This window comes from Galeopterus variegatus, unplaced genomic scaffold (assembly GCF_000696425.1).
Source record: "Galeopterus variegatus unplaced genomic scaffold, G_variegatus-3.0.2 Scaffold3013, whole genome shotgun sequence".
Classification (NCBI taxonomy): Eukaryota; Metazoa; Chordata; class Mammalia; order Dermoptera; family Cynocephalidae; genus Galeopterus; species Galeopterus variegatus.
In genome coordinates, this window is record NW_007729124.1 from 84,488 (window position 1) to 103,461 (window position 18,974).

The following is an 18,974-nucleotide window of genomic DNA, read 5'->3' on the forward strand; positions in this document are numbered from 1 at the left end:
AGGCGAGCCCGCCGGCGCCAAAAACCCACCAGTCACAGGTCCAGATTCACCTCTCCCCCAGCCCCGACCAATCAGCTGCCGCTCCGTCCACCCCCTATCCAAACCCGGAATGCAGCTCCCTATAAATATGCGTGGAGTCCTTAAATAAAGCGGAACTTCTCTGGCGAACTGTCAGCTCGGGTCCTGTCGTCCTTTCAGACCTTCCTGGGCCTGGGCGCGTGTCTCCAGGCGATTTTGAACCCGCCGCTCTGGACTCTAAGCGGGGGCAGGGGTGAGGCCGAAGCATCGCGCCGAGCACTGCCTGGCCCCCGGGTGGTCGGGCATCTGGTCCTGGGGGCTGGAAGTGACCTTCGGGACTTGGAGTTATACCTCATGGCCGCTTAGTGCAGCGGGGACATGAAGACAGTGAGGCCCTGCTCGGAGACTCACCCTTGCTGCAGGAACCCGTTCGTCCCCATTCCCAGGAAGATAGGCGGCCAGCCAGAGGCTTGTTCTCTGCCTGCTCCTCCAAGCCGGCTTCACTGAGGCTTGAGCCTTCACGTAGTGTCAGGCAGGGGAGAAGGGGCCCCGGCCCTCCTAGTGACGGCTGTCGGCTACCTACAAGGGCTTCTCAGATTTTACCACCTCAGGCCACTCTTGCCCAGCCTTGGAATATGAAAGGTGGTCTTATTGAAGCTGTTTTTCTGCAATCAGGTGTGAAAACTCGCTACTGCTGGAAAAGAAACTGAACCTGGTCTGGAAGCCCCCGCCTCTGCTTTTCTGCCTGCTCGGGAGTCCCAGGTTCCTGTGACGACAGCGGCTCCGTCTCTCTGAGGCTGGGCAGGGCCCGCGTGAAGAGCACTTCAAGGTTGTGGGACACTGTGCTACTCTGACCCCACCAGGCCCCACCCCCTGGTTTGGGACTCAGGGTATTATCTGTTGGCTGAGGTTCTAGAAAAGATAGTGACCACATAGCCCAGCACCTCTCTCTGGATGCTTCATGTCCACTTAGCACCCCCTAATGCTGACCTTCCCAGAAGGTGTTTCTGACTTCTTGGCAGGTTGGCAGCTGCATCATAGCTGAAAGGAATCAGGAAGGGCCTGGGCTCTTCTTTACCTAGGGATCCTGGAGCAGTAAGAGACAAATTTATTTCCTGTCCTGGGTGCTGGGTAACTGGTTCACCCCACGTATTGGTCCGTTTTCTGTTGCTTATGACAATAACTGAAACTGGGTAATTTATAAAGAAATGAAATTTATTTCTCACAGTTTTGGAAGCTAAGTCCAAGGTTCAGGGAACGCATCTGATGAGGGCATTCTTCTTGGTGGTAACTACAGCAATGCAGGGTGTCACATGGGTAGAATGACAAGAGCTCTTTAACATGCTCACTCGCTCTCTTACAAGGCCACTTCTGGGACAAACCATTAACCATTAAACCATTAACCATTGGGCTGGCCCGGTGGCGCACTGCTACAGTGCGCCGCTTGGGAAGTGCGGCGGCGCTCCCGCCGAGGGTTTGGATCCCACATACAGACCGGCCGCTCACTGGCTGAGCGAGGCGCGGGAGCAACACCGAGGGTTGCGATCCCGTGGCCGGTCCCGGTCCGGTACGGGCGCGACACTGAGGGTTGCGATCCGTTGCAGGACACGGAAAAAGACAAAAAGGTAAACCATTAACCATTAACCCATTAGTCTATTAGTCCATAAATGGATTGATCCATTTGTGAGGTCACAGCCATCACTATCTAATCACATTTTAAAAGCCCCATTTTTCAATGCCGCCATAGTCTGATTTCCCACCCTCTCCACACTCTTAGAATGGGGATTGAGCTGCAACAAGTTTGGGGGAGACAGACCTTAGCATCGCAGATGATATGTATGGGTGGTTAGAGCTAGAGCTGGTCCAAGATCCAGACTTATGGGGGGCCTTTGCTCTGCCACTTACTCAGGCTGACAAACAAAAGCAAGCACCATTCTGTGGCTACATCAATGTCCAGGGTGGGGCCCATGCCCTGTGACAGATCCCCAGGACCTGGAGGGGGCCAAGAGACAGCTGGTGCTGGCTAGGCAGCATCCCAGGCCTGCAGGCATGAGTGAGTGGCCAGCACTGCTAGTGCTTCAGCCAGAGATGGCATTAGGGCAACTCTTGTGTCTACCTGCTCCCACCCTTACCCCGTTTGCCCTGTGGTCCTACTCAATACCCTAGGGTACAGAGATGCTCCCTCAGCCAGTTAGGAAGGCTTTCCTCATTGTCTCCTGGGCCCACCCCCAGCCCTGGGGTATCAGGAGTGGTGGGAAGCAGCCTGGGGTGGTGGGCTATGAAAAGCGTTCTGAAGGCAGCTAGTTCACAACCCCACTGTCAACAACTGCAGGCTCTGGGAGTTTCAGAGCCTCAGGACCTTTACTGCAAGAAGGGAACACAACCCCAATATTGCAGTGTTGTTTGGGAGTTACAGAAAGATGAGGGTCCCTCAGGCAAAAACATTCCCCACAGTGACCCGACTTCCAGCCAATGGACTGTCCCTTAAACACACGTATAACCACTTCCTTCCCAAGCCCGTGGGTGTTACGGGGTCCTGTGGGACCTGTGCCAGTCATTGCTTTCTCATGGAGTTATGGAGATTAGAAACCAGTGTCCTGCCCCCAACTTGTCCAGAGTTAACGTGGGGGTGAGGAGGGGGGAAACAAGCTGCAAACCCAGCCTTAGGGAAAGCTGAGGTGTCCCAGATGAAGGGACAGGCAGCGGCAGCCAGTGGAGGAGAGGGACAGGTGGTGGGCCAAGAGTGCATCCTTGTTTGGCAGACCGCCACTTTCTGCTGGGGACTTGCCACAGCCTCTGCCTCCTTCCTTACCAGTAGGAACTTTGGTTTTAATGCTGTTCAGTTTCTGGCAGCTAAAGTCATGTGGGGAATCTAACTTCTTCCGACCTCCAAAGTCAAGTTTTAGAAAGGGGCAGTTGCCCCAGCTCTGGGCAGTGAGACACAAGAAGCAGTTGGGGGCTGCTGGGGAATTTTCCTTGGTCCTCAGAACTTATGAGCCGTGTTCCCTTCCAGTCTGTGGACGCCAGTGTGTAGGGATGTGGTCCTAGAGACTGCAGCCACACGGGGATGAGCCAGAGGACAAAGGTCAATATGCTGAGATTGCAGAGCAGAAATACAGAAACAACCCGGGGTCTCTAGTGAAGTGCTGATCCCCTGAATTGATCAGGCCTAGAGTCGCCACAACCTGGTGTTAGGTCCGTGGAACTGAAAACCTGACTTTTAGAAAGCCCCCACCCTTTGGTTTTATTCCTCCAAGTTTTTGTCTCCCTAAGTCTCTGTTCCCAGGAGCAGGCTGAGCAGGCTGCACCCAGAGTGTAACATCGTAGTTGTCTCCCTCCTTTAGTGCAAGGTTTCTGTTTCCGCAAGTCTCCGCTCCCATGAGCAAGCTGTGTCGGGACGGTCTTCTTAGGCTGGGTCAGATGCTAATCTTAACCCTATAGAAGAAGACACACAACTGCCTCTTGGTGCTGATGCCATTTTTCGGCTCAGCCCGGCAGGTCCGCTTGCTCCTTGCTTATAAAATCCTCTTTTCTTCCTTTACCTGGCTAGTGTCTCCTTCCTCAGTGACTTTACACCTGGGACTTCTTATAGATGTAATTTTAATGTTGGAGTAATTTTGAGTTGAATCTTTTGTTGTAGCAAGACAGACTTGCAAATATTCTGTATTATCTACATAACAAATTACCCCAAAACTTAGCGGCTTAAAACAACCAACATTATCTTACAGCTTCTGTGGGTGGTTCTGGCTCAGGATCTCTCAGGAGTCTGCAATCAAAATGTCAGGTCAGGGTTGAAGTCATCTGAAGGTGTGGCTGGGGCTGGAGGATCCACTTCCAAATTTCCACGCAACCTCATTTCTTCACCACGTCAACCTCCATGAGGCTTGTGTGTGTCATGGCATGGCCGCTGGTTTCTCCCAGAGCAGATGATCGAAGAGAAGGGGAAAGTGGAAGCCGCATTGCATCTCATGACCCATCCTGGTTCCTGCCACATCCCATTCATCAGGTGCAAGTCACTGAGTCCAGCTCACACTCAAAGGGAGGGGACTCAAGCTCCACCTTTTGAATGGATGGCTATAAAAATCCGTGGTCTTAAAACACTGCAGGCCCTAGGGGCGATGTGAAGGCTTGGCATGTGCGGGGAGCAGGAGCAATCTGGGAGCCTTCAAAGGGTGGTGCGTGTGCAGCCTTGTCTTCCAGGGAGGACCCTGGGCTCTGGTGTCCAGTGGCGAGGAACCATCCAGGGCACTAAGTGAGTAAAGGGCGGTGGCACGTTTGCATTTTGAAAAGCACTCACTGCAGAGGGCTCGTAAGCAAGTCCCTGCAGCTGGGGTCAGTGAGAGTGGGCCCAGAGGCCCAGATGTGGAGCCCGTGATGGAGGAGAGAGATTTGGGTTCTTAGAAGGTGCTTGGTGACTAGTCCCGCTGGCCAAACGGAGGGGCTGAGGGTGCTGGTGATGGTGGTGCTGATGGAGATAGAGCCCCGTGGGGTTGGAAGACACAAGCTCCCTTTAGACCTGTCTGTCTTTGGGAAGCTCATTGGACGGAAAATACCTTAATGTGTACTTGGGCATGTTCATGGTTACATTTGCAGGTCTAAAGTGCGGGGCAGTTTAGGCCCACAAAACAGTGTAGCCTCACCCCAACCCACCCCACGGCAACCCATGTTGGCTGCCTGCTGAAGAGTGTGCCCAGTGTTGTGGGCCTGCAGGCAACAAGGCACCTATCCCTCTGAGCAAGGCCTCACCTCTGGGGATCCCCTCAGGAGGGACCTGGGCAGGTGGGATGCAGGTACTGGCTTCACCATGAGACCCCTCACCTTAGCAAGGCCCTGGGCCCACTGGACCAGCTGCTGCCATGCATACCCCAGAGCCAACTCTGCCTCTCTGAGCACGAGAGGTGGTAGGGAGCCTGGTGCCCACCCTGGTGGGTCCAGGAGGTGTCTCTGGAGCTCCAGAGTCTGCAGCACTCTGAAGTTACTTGAGCAAAGATCACCTGGCCCTGCAGAGCAACAGTCCAGACTGCTCTGTGAGCTTCTTGTTTCCTCATGAACAAACCCTGTGGTAGTGCCCACAGGACAGTTTTGAGGATTAAGTGAAAAACTATATGCAAAGCATGTGGCCAGTCCTGGACTTCTGGGGGACAATCAGTGATGGTGACAAGCATAGGTTGCTCTTCTGTGCAGTTGTCTCAGGTGGGGACAGTAGGGGTGGGATCCTGGAAACTTGGGTTTCTCCCTTTCCCAGCCTAATGGTTTCCGCTGAAAGAATCTTCCCAGGCAGGGCTGGAACAGGGACTATCTCGGTCTTTCCTGCAACGCACAGTCAGTTCTCTAAGGGGAGTGAAGAGGATTTCACTGTGGCAGCCCCCGAGGGTTCGAAGCGTCAAACCTCATTCAAAACATGCTGAGACGCTGAGCTTGTGTGGTCTTCACATGTCCCAGGGGAGGTGCTCCTGTCCCATCTTACGAATGAAGAAGCTGAGCTTCAAGGGAGGCTGGCAGCTGAGGGCCACGCAGCTGCAGGTGGCCGCAGCAGCTGTGTAGAGCGCAGCAGCCATGCTGCGCAGCCAGGCACACCTCGGCTCACTTTGCCAACCGGCTACAGGGTCTGCTGTGATGGCATTTTACATTAAGCTTTGTTTTTCCCCCCATTATAAAAATAATAACATGCTCCTTATAGGATTTTTTTCCCTAACTGTTGGCCCCAAATGATCATGTGCTCTTAAGTTTTATTATGGATGTTATATGCATAATTTCCACAGTGGACTTCAGTGCTCTGAGGTGAGCGTGCTTCAGGTGTGGGCTGTTTTCTGTATCATGGGTGTTGTATTCACTTCATACTGGGGGATGTTTTTTCTCTCTGCTCATTCACTTTGAACAAGGAGCGGTTCGTCTGGGCCCGGGTGGGTGGGTGGGCGGTAGTGGTGTGTGGCACTCTACCCTGTGTCTAGTAGAAGCCCCTCTCAGGTCCCGGGCTGGACCCAGTGGCTCTGTGGACACCCTTACCAGGCTCCCCGTTTAGCTGGCGTGTCCCTGCCAAGCCCCACCCTGAGTTGTCACTTTATTGCCAGACCCTACATTTAGCTGTTGTTACCCTTCTTTTGGGCTTCTGCCCTCCCAATGTGTGACCAGATGATTATTGGAGTGGGGGGAACTGGAGGAAGAAGTCTTAGCAACTAAGATTCCTCTTAGTGAAAGAATAGTGTTTGTGAGGGAAAACACTGGTGGGGGCTTGGGGTAGGGCGACTCCTGAGCATGTAGCTACCTGCGGTGGCTCAGGTTGGCTGGGTGGGCAGGTCTGATGGGGAGAGGAGAGGAGGAGAAAATAGCTAAAGAAGTGAGGCTGGGGTCTTGGTGGGGTGAAGGGCCCATGGAAAGGTCTTCACAGTATGGAACAGAGGACACGTTGAGAGTGAGGATGTCCTGATGGATCTGAACTTTGCGTAGCTTTATCTGTCACTCCATGACCCCCAGGTCTTAAGAAAACTCTACTACTTTTCCTGTATACTTTCCCCTTTAAAGATCACTTTGCTGTCTCGTAGAGCATTCTTTATCTTGATATTTCAGCCCATGTGCTCTTCATTGTGACCATCCTACTGAGTATTCATTTTAAAAAATTTTTATTTTAATAATTTCCTTTTAAAAATCCTTCAAGAATTTTTAAATTCTTGGCTGGTTGTTTTTCATAACTGCCTGTTCTTGTTTCACAAGTGCCTATTCCTGTGTTATGGTTTATTTCCAATCTCCCCTTTACATCTGAGATTTTAATTGTATGTGTTCTGAAGTCCTCTTCTGATTGTCGTGCTAACTCTGTTTCCTCAGGTGTAAGTTTGGTGTGTTCAATGTGTTGTCTTTTGTACTGTTGGTGCCGTCCCAGGCGGGTGATTCTCAACTGTACCGTATCTTTGTACCTGAAGTCCCCTAATGTTCTGTCCAAAGCATTTGGCCTTAAGAGAAAAGCACCAGCAGTAGGTCACACTCAGACTGGGGGATGGGGTAGAAGCACTCTCAGGGACAAGTCTGGACTGCACAGCACATGGCCTGAGGGACTCAGAAGACCTTATCTGAACCCTAAAGACAGGAGAGTCTCCAGGAAACGTGGGGACTACATCCACATCCACTGTAATGTCCCCTCACACTGTTGCCTCAGACTAGCTCTCCAGCCTGTCTCTGTGGAAGCCTGTCTCTTTCAGCAGGGTCCCTTCCCCTTTTTGAACATTGCCCTTTGGCTCCAGTGATACCTCTCTCCTCCTATCTGCCTGGCTAGTCCCTACCCGGTCCTGAAAATGCAGGTATTTCCCAACATTCTGGCCTTAGCTCTTTGGTGGCTAGTAGTGCTCTTTGCTAAATACCCCCACTTCCATGCATGTGGGGGGGTTGCAGCCCCTGTGGTTGGAGGACAGTGAATGGAAGTGGTGACGGCCCTCCAGAGCTCCCACTACCAGCATGAGTCCTTCCACAGCAGTCATTTATCCCTGGCAAGGTGCCTGGAAACATTGGAGATGTCTCCTCCTTCATGAGCATGGTCCCCGAGTAGCCACATGGAAGGGAAGCCCCTCACCCCCGCCGCCGGAGGTGGACGTGCAGCGTGAGTGAGGAACAGAGCTTCGTTGCTTTGGATGACGGTGTCACAGAGTGGTTTGTGGCTGGAGTGTAACAGCCTATCGAGTGCAGAAGTTGGCCCAAGAGCAAGGACAGGGGCAGCAGTAATGGAATATGTGACATTGGATGCTGGCTGGGGGCCGGGCTGGGGCTGTCAAAGCCTGCTGGAATGTGGGATGTTGGCACACTGTGTATACAGTGGCAAGACACGTGGTAAGGTTCAGCTGTGCTGACGCACGAGGCAGGGGGTGTGCAAAACTGCTGGTGGGTCTAGCAGGGGAGGCTGGGAGATATCGTCAGCACTGCGCTGGTCCTGGGCTGCACTGGACAGGGTGCTGCAGAAGAGATGGGCTGGAAAAATACTCCACGTTTGCAAGCTGGGGGGAGAAGGAGTCAACTAGAGGGAGGCAGGCAGGCGCCAGGGGCTTGCAGGGTTGACAGGTGAGCACTGCTGCCCACCCCAGTGTGCTGAACGCAGAGCTGGGCAGGCCTGCAGCGAGGACCACAGCACGGATATGTCCCCCTGCCCCCCATCATCACTGCTGAGTGTCGCTTCCAGCTTCCCCCAGTCTGCAGTCAGGCAGAGCTGGGACTGGGTGGCAGGGATAGGCGCACAGCCGAGTGGAGCCAGAGGAGGCGCTGTGGGTGCCAGGACCTCGGGAGACCATGAAGTTGCTGAGCGAGCTGAAGTGCCAAAGAAACAAAATCCGGAGTTGCAGTTTGTGATGACTCCTGAGACTTGAAAACAGCCTCAGCAGGGCAGAGGCTGGGGAAGCATTTCGGCATCTAAGGAGGGCTGCTTCTCGCATGTGCCATGTTCAGGGTATCCAGGGAACGCGACTGAGCGGAATCGGGTGCCCACTCCCAAACAGGGTCCCCGGCCGTGCCTGCCTGGGAGGGCTGCGGCTCACCCTGGAGCAGTGGCTGCCCTGCGCCCCTTGCTCCCCTTCTGCAAACTTCATGCAGTCTACCCACCCTGTCCCGAGTAGGGTGTGGGGTGGCGGACTGTCTCTGCACGGGGTGGAGCCTGCAAGCGAGCCCTCACTTGTAGGGAAAACCCCAAGCCCTGGACTGGAGCTCAGTGCCACCACTGGAGGGCACTCGGGCTGACTCCCCGGGGGAGGCGGGGGTGGTGCATCCTGAACAGGAAGGAGGGTGAATGCAACATGAGGCGGCTGGTGTCAGGGTCATTTGCCACCACCTCCAGCTCTCCCCACTTCCTAGTCACTGTGTGTGCAGGGGGCTGTGGCCAATGGATTGGGAGGATACATATGTCTCTTCTGGGTCACAGCATGTTGCCCAGGCAGGGTACTCTGCAGAGTGCTGTGTGGCACTGAGACTGTGGTGCTGCCCCAGCCTAAGGCCTTGACGACCAGGAAGAGCGGTGCCATCCACCACCCTGTGAGAATGGACACTGCGCTTTGTCACGGGAACATCTATCCCATCCACCCCCACCTGCCACCCAAGACCAAACTCCTCCCTGCCACCCGTGCCTCTTCAGACTCCAGTTTAGGATGGGATTTGGCCAAAGTCACAGAGGAGAAGGTCCAGTGTGAAGGTGTGACAAGTGGCCTCTGCGAGGGGTCCAGAGGAGGCCGTGCTCAGGCCCAGGAGCTGAGGAGGGTAAGGGGAGCCCGCTGCTGAGGTGGGGCAGCGGGCGCCTGCTATCAGGGGCCTGCCTATGTGAGGGGTTGGGACCAGCTCGGGAACAGCTCCTGATCATCTCTTGGCCCCGAGCCCCCAGCAGGCCAGTCCCATCCCAGGCAGCCAGGCGGATGCAGAGGACAAGAGGACAAGGAGGTCAGGTTTGCAGAGTGGAGGTTTAATGGGACAATCACCATGATACCCCATTGTAGCAGCCCTAGGCTGGAGACCCCAGGCCCTCCCTTAGGTGGGCCTAAAGGAGCACGGGCCCCACCTTCCTTTCCTTTCCTGGGGCACTGCTGTGCACCTGCACTTCCCACCCCCCAGGCAGCCACAAGAGACAGGCCATCCTGTCCCCACACTCTTCCTGGATCCTGGGACCCCATGTCCTGAGGGGCTAAGGCTTTCTGTGGGCCTGGGGGGCCCTCCCCAGATTTGCCCATCCTCTTTGTGTTCCCTGCTCCACAACAAAGGAATATCTGTGTCCTTTTCCCTCTGCCAGGGGCTGAGGCTGCCAACCCCGGGGGTGGGGTGCAGGGCTCTGTGGGAGGGGACGGCTCAGAACCCTGCAAGGAGGCATGCACCAAGGACACTGCAGCCTGGGCCTCCTGGCAGACATAAGGCACGGTGTGGTGGTGGCCGTGGGACTGCTGGGACTGTTGCCCCCAGGGGCAGCATCCAGCAGGTGCTGGCATCCAGGGCGAGGCACAGCCGTCAGTGTTGAGACAGGAGGCGTGGTGTGTACGGGCTGGCCCCAGGGCCTGCAGTGCAAGAGAGCTGAGGGGGCCCAGGCCCACGGGCCTCTGCTGGACACGAGGAGGTCCCTCTCCCCATGCCCCTGCCTGAGAGAGCCCGTGGAAAGGGCTCATGGGCCCGGGTGGAGCTCGTGGCCACAGCCAAGGTGCAGTCATGGCAGGCCCGGACCACAGAAGGCACAATCGTGGTGTCTGGGAGGTCGAGGGTCAGCCCACCAACAGGGCTAGGCGGACACGTTGACGTCCCTGAGTGAAATGGTACTGCTGGGGGCCTCATCCCCAAGCAGCAGAGCCGGTGAGTCAGAGTCTGTGTCTGCATCTGCTCCATCACCAGCTCGCTCTGTGCTGGGCTCTGCGCTGGGGCCCAGGCCCTGGGACAGGATCTGCTGGATGGTCCTGCGCAGGTTGGGGTGCAGCCGGCCCTGCGTCTGGTAGAAGACCTCCAGCGCAAAGGACTTGAGGGCACCGGTGCAGAGGTCCTCATACAGCGGGATGGTATACATGCGCGACATCTGGGAGGCGGGGGCACTTGGTCACCAGGGCAGGCTCCCAGGGCCAACCTGCCCAGCCAGCCCAGCTGGGCAGCCCTCCTATCCTGGGTCTGCCCGGACTCACCTGGCTGCAAGCCCCACCATGAGCTTCCCACCCCTGCCCTGCCAGCACAGGACATGTATGGAGGCCCCGTCTCCGGGGAGCTAAGGCAGGATGAGCCACGGACAGCTACAGGGAAGCCAGAGCCCATAGGCCCGGGACCCCAGCCTCTGTCTGAGGAGCTCAGATGCCCCCTGGGCCTAGACCTGGAAGAAGAATGTCTGCAGGCCCAGGGCCTGACAGGCTCATGGCTGACGTGGGTGGAGACCCCCAGACTCCTGCTCCAGCTCGTCCCCTCCACGTCCTCTCCAAGGGCCCAAGGGCTAACCCTATGCCCTTCTGACCTGGATCATGCCCCTTCTTGACCTTGACCCTGTGCCCTTCTGACCTGGATTGTGCCCCTGCTTCCCAACCCAGACCTCAAGTCTTTTCCACCCCATTTTCCAGAATGTGCCTGGCCTGCCCTGAGTGGTCAGACTGGAGAGACTAGGATGCTGTCGGTAGAGATGGGGATGTCCCTGGCCTCCAAGGCAAGGCCACCCCTCAGGCCAGGATCCCAGGCTGGTGGCCGCACCTGGCTCTCCAGGAAGCGCCGGACCCTGTGGAGGTCAGGATAGTAGTCGTTGCGGACCACGATCTGCAGCCAGCGGATGCGGATCTCGGCGTTCATGGAGTCCAGCAGGGAGGAGTAGCACTTGGACAGGCTCATCACCACCTCTGCGGGGTGGTGGGCAGGTCAGGGCCATGCTGGCGCTCATCCCCTCCCCTGGACCACCCCCATCAGCTGCAGGACGCACCCTGGGGCAGCGGGGACCCATCCAGGAGCCGGTCCAGGAAGAGCGCCGTCTGGAAGGTCCTCCACTTGGAGATGTCGATGACACTGGCCGAGGCGGCTGCCTGGTCCAGGGGCTCCGCAGTCCACAGTTGGAAAAGGGCCTCCACAGGCCGGGTCAGGCTGGATCCCTGAGACAGGTCCGGCTCGGCCAGTGGTGGGCCCGTGGCATTGAGCCAGCGCTCAAACTCCAGCCCTGTGAGGAGGAGCAATCCTGGGTCCCCACTGGGCTGGGAAGGGGACACCCAAGAAGCCTGCCTAGGACCCCCCAGGAGCATGGGCAGATCAGGGAGGCCAGGGTCAGCTCCAGCTAGCGCCTGCCATGTAAAGCCACCGGAGGCGCTTCTGTGAAGGGGCATGGGGAGGCCAGAAGTGCTCGGTTTGGTGACTGAAGGATCCCCCACCATGCCTGTCCTGGGCAATCAAGCGCTTTAAACCCAACCTCAGCGCTCACGAGATGATGCTCTTGCTTTAAAGTGGTAGCGCCAGGCAGCTGTGGGAGAAGGCTCTGGCCATCCTGTTCCCAAAACCCTTGGTCCACTTACTGTGCCTTTGGAAACTTAGGGTCATCATGCCCAGCACTGCCAGCCACACCTCACTGCCCTCCAGCAAATTCAAGCCATTCTCTAGACGTCAGACTCTTCCAGTCCCTTCCTTGAACCCTAAACCCTCAGACCCTCAGGGATGCGCTCATGTGAGTCACACAACCAGAGCTAAGTGGACTCAGCCAGCTGCAGGACACTTCCTCCGCCCCTGCCCCAGGTACCCTTCCTGCAACTGCCTAACTCAGTCTGCTTAGCCTAAGTGCCACCTCCTCCGGGAAGGCCCCTGGGCCCCGTCAGGCTGGGAAGCACACCTTCCAGTCTGCTCTCCTGGTGTCCCAGCCAGGACGCTGAGCCGCTGGGGCTTTCCTCCAGGCAGAGCCGGCACCTCGGGCAGCAGAGGCTGCTCGCCACCCCCACCCCTCCATTTCCTGGGCCCGTAGCGGGGCGGGGACAGCCTCACCTGCCCGGCAGTCCACACTCTGCTCCTTTAGCTCGGGGAAGAAGCTCAGGAAGGAGTCCAGTAGGTCCTGGGCTACCACGCTGGTGAACTTGTACTTCTCCACGTAGGCCTGTGTGGCAGGGCAAGGCCTCAGCAGGCCAGAGGGCTGTGTGCCGCGGCCGCCACAGGAGCCGGGGCCTGCACAGCATTTGGGGGTGTGCACCGTGGGGCATGCCTGGCACAGGGCCGGCACGAAGGCAGGGGGCAGGTGGGCACAGAGGAGGCAGCCACCCCGTCCCACAGGCCCTGCTGAGTGGCCAAAACTGGAGGCAGGAGAGGGAAGAGGTGGCGCACCAGCAGGACAGGTCCCAGGTGCCCACTGACCCCACCACCTGGAGAGAAGGGCAGTGAGCTGGGGAGGGGCTTGAGGTAGGAGGTGACAGAAACCATGTTGGGGAGGGGACTGCTCACTCGGAGAAAGTCATCAAAGCGCTGGGGGTCTCCGCAGAGCTGGGACAGGTAGTACACAAAACAGTAGCCCTTCTCATAGGTGAACAGGTTCATTAGGTGGCTGGGATTCACTCCTGCAAGGGGAACGCCATGTGTGGGCTGGGATGGACCCGCCTATGGCTCATGGGATGGGGAAGGGGCGGTGGTCAGGTGCCAAGGAGCAGGAGGGGCCGAGGGGCACTGTCCCTCCCATGTCCAGAGGCGTGCTGACACCCTGGAGTGCAGTGACAAGCCTGACCTGCCTGGGGGCCTCGAGGGAGACTGAGGGCCCACATGCCACATGACCTGTACCAGAGCCCCTGGGGGCAGCAGCATGGGGAGGCCTGCCTTTGGCTAGGAGCACCAGTGGGCATGGTGGGGATCCAGCCACAGTGGGGGACAGAGCAGCTCCATCCAGAGCAAGGGAAGGGCAGGCAAGGAGGCCCTGAGGTGACATCCACAGGGGTCCCAGGGAGTGAGGGTACCTGGCTCCAGCTTGACCTGCAGCTTACTGACTGGACTGTCCTCTCCAAGAAGTTTCATCTGCCTGTGCAGGGCATCCAGGCGGAAGGCTGTCTCCAGACAGGTGAAGGCAGCACCTGGACGGGGTCAGGGAGGCAGGGGACAGGTGGGTGGAGGCTGAGCACGTGCAGCAGGTGCCACGGTGCCACCCTGGCTGCTCCCTGCACTGCAGAACTGGCCCGAGGGGAAGGCCAGGCAGGCACAGAGGGCAACCACAGCCCGGAGGCCGCTGGCCATGGCAGTACCGTAGGTCTCCGTGGTGATGCGGCGCTGGGCGTAGGTGGCCAGGCCCTCGCTCAGCCACATCTCCTCCCACGTGGCATTGGTGACGGCGTTGCCGAACCAGCTGTGGGCCACCTCATGGATGACGTCGATGACCAGGAACTCGTCGCTCTCCAGGATGGAGCAGATGATGAAAGTGAGGCAGGGGTTCTCCATGGCCACGATGGGGAAGGACGGGGGCAGGAAGACGATGTCGTACCTGTGCGCCGGCGGACGGGCGGTGAGAGGCCGGCCGAGGGGCTCGGCTCCTGTCCCAGCACGCCCACACCTCACCCTCCACCTGGGGGAGCAGCCCAGCCCCTGCAGGGAGCTTCCCTTCCCCCCCCAGCGGATGCGGGGACAGGGGGCTCCCCCTCTAGGTCCCGTTTGCTCCTCTGGACAGCCGGGACTTGCCCTCTGATTCCCTCTTCCAGCCAGCTGGGCTCCCGAGGGACACCCAGCACTCCAGGACATACCTGCCCCACAGGTATGGCCCGTACAGCTGCTCAGCCGCGCTCAGCCACTGCTCCACCACGCCCGACAGCTTGCTGGTGGCCGTGGGCAGGAGGCATGGCTCAGCCCACACGCGGCTCCTGGCACAGGTTGGACAGGGTGAGCGGAGGCCGGCCGGCCCCACCAGGCCCTCCTCTGCCTTGGGAGCTCCAATAACGCCCACACCTCACCCCACCTGGCCGGCTGCCCAGCCCACAGCACGCCACCCCGCCTCGCTGGCCCTTCCCCGGCAGGGGCGGGTTGCTTCTGAGCAACCCGCCCCTTGGCCCATTTTGTCTCTGGGTTGAAGGAACCCACGAGGGCGAGAGGGTGTGCCAGGCTACGGTGTGGTCGTGGCAGTGAGGACAGGGACTGGGTCAGGGCGCTGGGCAGGGCCATCTGAGGGCAAGTGGGGTGAGGACGGCCTGGCAGGGTGGCCCTGGGTCTACCTGGGCCCGATGTCTGCCGGCTTGAGATCTCCGGCCACAAGGGCCACGAGGTAGGCGGGCACAGGGTGCTCCATGTGGAAGCGGTAGACGCCCTCCTCCTCCACGTACGCACTCTGGGTGGCGCTCATCAGCACCTGCACCCCTGATGGGGCCTGCGAGGAGGCTGGACTGAGGACCAGGCGCCCCCCATCAGGCACCCGCATCCAGGGCCGGGAACTGCAGCTTTGATGCGGCACCCCATGCCCTTGTCAGTAAGCCCTGTATCCGTGTAGGAAGCCCCACATCCACATCTGATAGGGAACCCCACACCCCCCATCAGGGAGCCTCACGACCTGGGTCAGGGAACCGTATCGCTGCAGGAGAACCTCTCATCGCAGCAAAGAGCCTCCATGCTCCGCTGCATCCCCACGCTCCCAGCCTGCAAATCTTCTGCAGTCGGAGGGGGAGGGGCTGCAAAGCTTGAGCCCAGCAACCCTCGGTCCCCACCAGAGATCCAGCAACTCCGTCTGGAGCCCCCTTGTCAGGGGCCCCTATATCTCCACTGGGGCCTCATCCTGGGTAAAGCACCCCGACCCAGTCAGGCCATCTGTGGCAGCCCCGGTCCCATGGGGAGGGTGGGCTCCTTCCAGGACAGTCGGGCAGCAGTGAGGAGAGGAGTGGGCATGCGCAGCTCTGCCTGCCCAGGCTGGTGGGCTCAGTCTCCAGGTAGCACCCGGAGCAGGTGGAGGGTGCGCCAGGTTGGCCCAGGGACAGGGAGGGAGGCCAGTGGACCCTGACCTTGACAACGGCTGAGTAGGTGCACTTCACGGCGGGTGTGTCAAAGCACGGGAAGAAGGAGCGGTTGCACACGGAGTGGCCCTGGGTGAAGACGAAGGGCTTGGCATTGCCGTAGGTCAGCTCTGGGTCCAGCCACCAGATCTGCGGGCAGGAGCTGGGTCAGCAGACAGTCACCAGCTCACGGCTCTAGGCCTGGAGCCTCGAGGGTGGCAGCAGGGCAGCGAGGCTCTGCGGCCCAACACCGATGGTCTCACTGGGCTCATTCAGGGTGAGCAGCCACGCCTGTGGCCTTCACTTGCCCACCTGGTGCCCTCAGTCCCTCCCCCAGGCAGGGACATCGAGGGCAGCTGACCCAGAGCGTGGCCTGTGCTACATCACCACAGCCAGCCCCTGCTCCAGGCAGGACCCAGGCATTGGGGAACCAGCCCAGGGAATCTCCCAGCCCATGCCAGGACAAAAAAAGGAAAAAGCTCAGCATGGTATTATCCAGGCTTCCAAATGGAAACTGAGGCACAGTCAGAACACCTCAAATCCCAATTCCCACAGGCTGGCAGCCAATCTGATCTTGGCTGGGAAAAGGAGCCAGGGACGTGGAAATGGGAAAACCAGAGCTTCATGACGCTCACCCACGCTGGCAGGGAGCAAGCAAGCCTGAGCCCAGGGCCAACCCTGGACAGGCAGCCTCACCAGGAGGACCACATGAGGGACAGGCTCTAGGCCAGGAGACGGTGGGAAGCGAATGGAGGCCAGGCACGAAGCTCCAAGAGGACCGCTGTGGCCATGGGGAGGACGACTGTGGCCATGGGGAGGGCCGCTGGCGGTGGTGTCCAGGGGCTGCGGTGGAGCACTGAGGAATGTGCGTGCTCCCTGAGGGCCGGTGCCCGCCCACCTGCCGCCTTCAGGGCCCAGGTCCCCACTTGGCCAACTTCTCACACGTACCGATGCTGGCAGGTGAGTTGAGACTTTTCTTGCTCCCGGATGCTGAGACCCCTGTCCCTCTGTGTCCTCCTGCCTCCCCGGTCTCATCTCTCACCAAGCGTCTGGTCTCTCCAACAGGGTCAGCTCAGACTATGGGAGGGGGACTCTTTCCCAACTGCAGCCACGTCACTATGGTCCTGAACCTGCCCTGCAGCTAACCCTCACCCTCCCTATTCCTTGTCCACTTCAGTGACCAGTACACATGGGTCCTCCCAGGACCACAAATGGAAAACACGCCCCTGACACTCCTCCAAAGGTGGATAAGCCCGGAATCCACAGCTGACAGCCACTGTGGGGACTGCGGATCCCAGACCCAGTAGCGCTGCCTTCCTGCAGACCCTAGACTCAAGAGGGGTTACCTCACCTGCAGACCCAGCCAGGCCCCTGCCAGCACTTGTGGACCTCTTCAAAACTTTCCCTTGGCTGCCCTGTCCCTGTCCCCTCACTGCAGCACACCCACAGGGCTGTCTTCCTTTCCTGCTGAGCCCAGGGGCTGCCCCAGAACTCTGGGCTCCACAGGTCAGGACCCAGGAATCTGTATCAAGGAGACTTCCTGCAGTGGATCTTGCTGCAGGTCGTCCTCGGCCCACACCAGGAGGACAGGCCCCCTTGGTCCCCCAACTGCCCTTTGCCCCCACCGTCCCCTCCTGCACCTGCTCCACTGCTGCACCTCCTCTCCCCCGCCCACACGTCCTCCCCTCAGCTTTGGTGGGATGGCTGTCTCCCCAGAGACCAGTGGAGCAAGGGGCTGGGGCAGACCTCCCCCGACAGGCTGGGCCCTGCCCCATTCCCTTTCTGCCAGCCCATCTTAGGCACCCGGGACACAGTGGCTGATGGACTGGCGGAGAAGGAACGGGCCTAGGGACTCCACACTGCAGGGCAGAAAAAAAGCTGCTCGGGGTGGGGTGGGGTGCAGGAATGGAGCACAGGGGGCATGGGACCTGATTCTTCAGCACCCACAAACTGCCTCTGGAGGTCTGGGTCTGCTGGCAGGGCCTCCGAGGGAGCCCAGAGATCTCCTGCCACATCTCCATCTGGAGCAGGGACAGGCGGATTTGGGCCAAGTCCCTGGGGCGGCCAGGAAAAGAAGGGGTCTCCACGTGAAGGCTCTGAGCCCACAGTACTCACATGTCCTGGGGGGCACCCACAGTTAGAGGCCAAATGCTCTGCCTTCTGCAAGGGGCCAGCTTGCAGCCTGGGCCAGGCTCTTTGTCCCAGCCAACCTTGGAACCAGTCAGTCTGTGGGGGCCACAGTGCCTCTCCCTGACCGGAGCACCCAAAGGCCACTGAACAAGCTTGGGAAGCCCAGGGACAATGGCCACCTTGCTCCCCAGGTTCTGTGGCTTGTGAGGGCCCTGGTCCCACCACTCTGCTGGCCATGGTCTTGTGTGCAGCAGACACACAGGCTCCAGGTTCACAGGTCAAGGCCAGGAAGGAACACGTTCCTAGTTCTCACCCATCATGGCGGGACACACCTGCCACCTGTCAGAGCCCCAGAGTACCACAGCAGGCATTAAGAGCTAAGCCCGGCAGGCCAGCGGCCAGCACACCCACAGGGTTCCAGGAAGAGGGTGAGGTGGCAGGCCGTGCTCAGGGCTCCTGGGAAATGTGCAGGAAGCCCACAGGTGTGCATCTGGTCTGTGCTCTTCCTGTCCAGATGTCACGCAGGGGCACCCCACCTGGCGCCTCTACACTACTACCCTGTCAATTTGTGTGCCACAGGCAGTGACAGATGGAACCTCCCAGGGCCTCCAGAGCCGTGTGCGTGTTGTGTATGTATGTTGGCTGTCGCGTGTGTGTTGTCCATGCTACCCGGAGACTGGCGTGAGCATCATGTTGTGGGACTGAAAAGCCTGCTCCATCCTGCAAGCCCCACCAGCAGCAGAGGTGGTGGCGTGTGTGTCGGGGGCTCAAGCCATGGTGCCTGACCCGGGCCACTGGCCTTTCTGGCAGGGCATCTAGGATGGTGCGTACCCCGTGTTCAAAGCCCTTCCTGTGTGTCTGTGTTTTGGGGTGTGGAGCCCATCTGCCTCAGCTCCCCACCAGTCCTGGCCAAGGGAGTCCAAAGCAGCACAGGAGGGAGCCTGCACGGCCCTCTCTGCCGCCACTGGATCTGCCTGTCCCTCATTCCACCTCCAGAGAACAGGCCCTCTGGCATCTGACAACCCGGCCCACTCCTCTATGCCAGGCTCTAGCACTCGTATGGCTCGGCAGGTGCCCGTCAGAAGCTGCTCTTGTCCCCAGGCAGGGACAGGACACCTGAGTGGGAGGTGACGCGCTGTCCCCGTGCCCTCTGCCTACCGGGCCAGGACCCGGGGCTGTACCCAGGGCTCCCAAGGGCTCGCGAGCAGCAGCTAGGAGTCGGGAGGGCGCCTGGACTACCGTCAGGGGCCGGGCTGTCCCCGCCCACCCGGACTCACGGCGGGGGCGTCGGTGGAGGTGTAGCGCAGGATGACCTGGAAGGGCTGGTGCGCCTGCAGCTCGGGCGGCAGCGTGACGGTGAGCGAAGAGCCGTAGTCGGTGAACGGATCCACCCTGAAGGCCAGCGGGCAGCAGGCGCGCTCGGCGCCGGGCGCCTCG

At 59.2% G+C, this 18,974-nt stretch overlaps 1 protein-coding gene across 1 annotated transcript; it reads right to left on the reverse strand.

The window, feature by feature from the left end:
• Positions 1-9,421: 9,421 nt before the first annotated feature.
• Positions 9,422-18,968, reverse strand: RNPEPL1 (arginyl aminopeptidase (aminopeptidase B)-like 1). The gene is made up of 11 exons (XM_008583716.1): positions 18,815-18,968; positions 15,417-15,557; positions 14,640-14,791; positions 14,175-14,291; positions 13,683-13,918; positions 13,401-13,514; positions 12,898-13,010; positions 12,448-12,556; positions 11,408-11,638; positions 11,185-11,327; positions 9,422-10,531 (listed from the first exon to the last, which is right to left on the reverse strand). Exons 3-11 carry the CDS (start codon positions 14,765-14,767, stop codon positions 10,244-10,246), a joined length of 1,479 nt encoding a protein of 492 aa, XP_008581938.1. The 5' UTR covers positions 14,768-14,791; positions 15,417-15,557; positions 18,815-18,968; the 3' UTR covers positions 9,422-10,243.
• Positions 18,969-18,974: the final 6 nt, after the last annotated feature.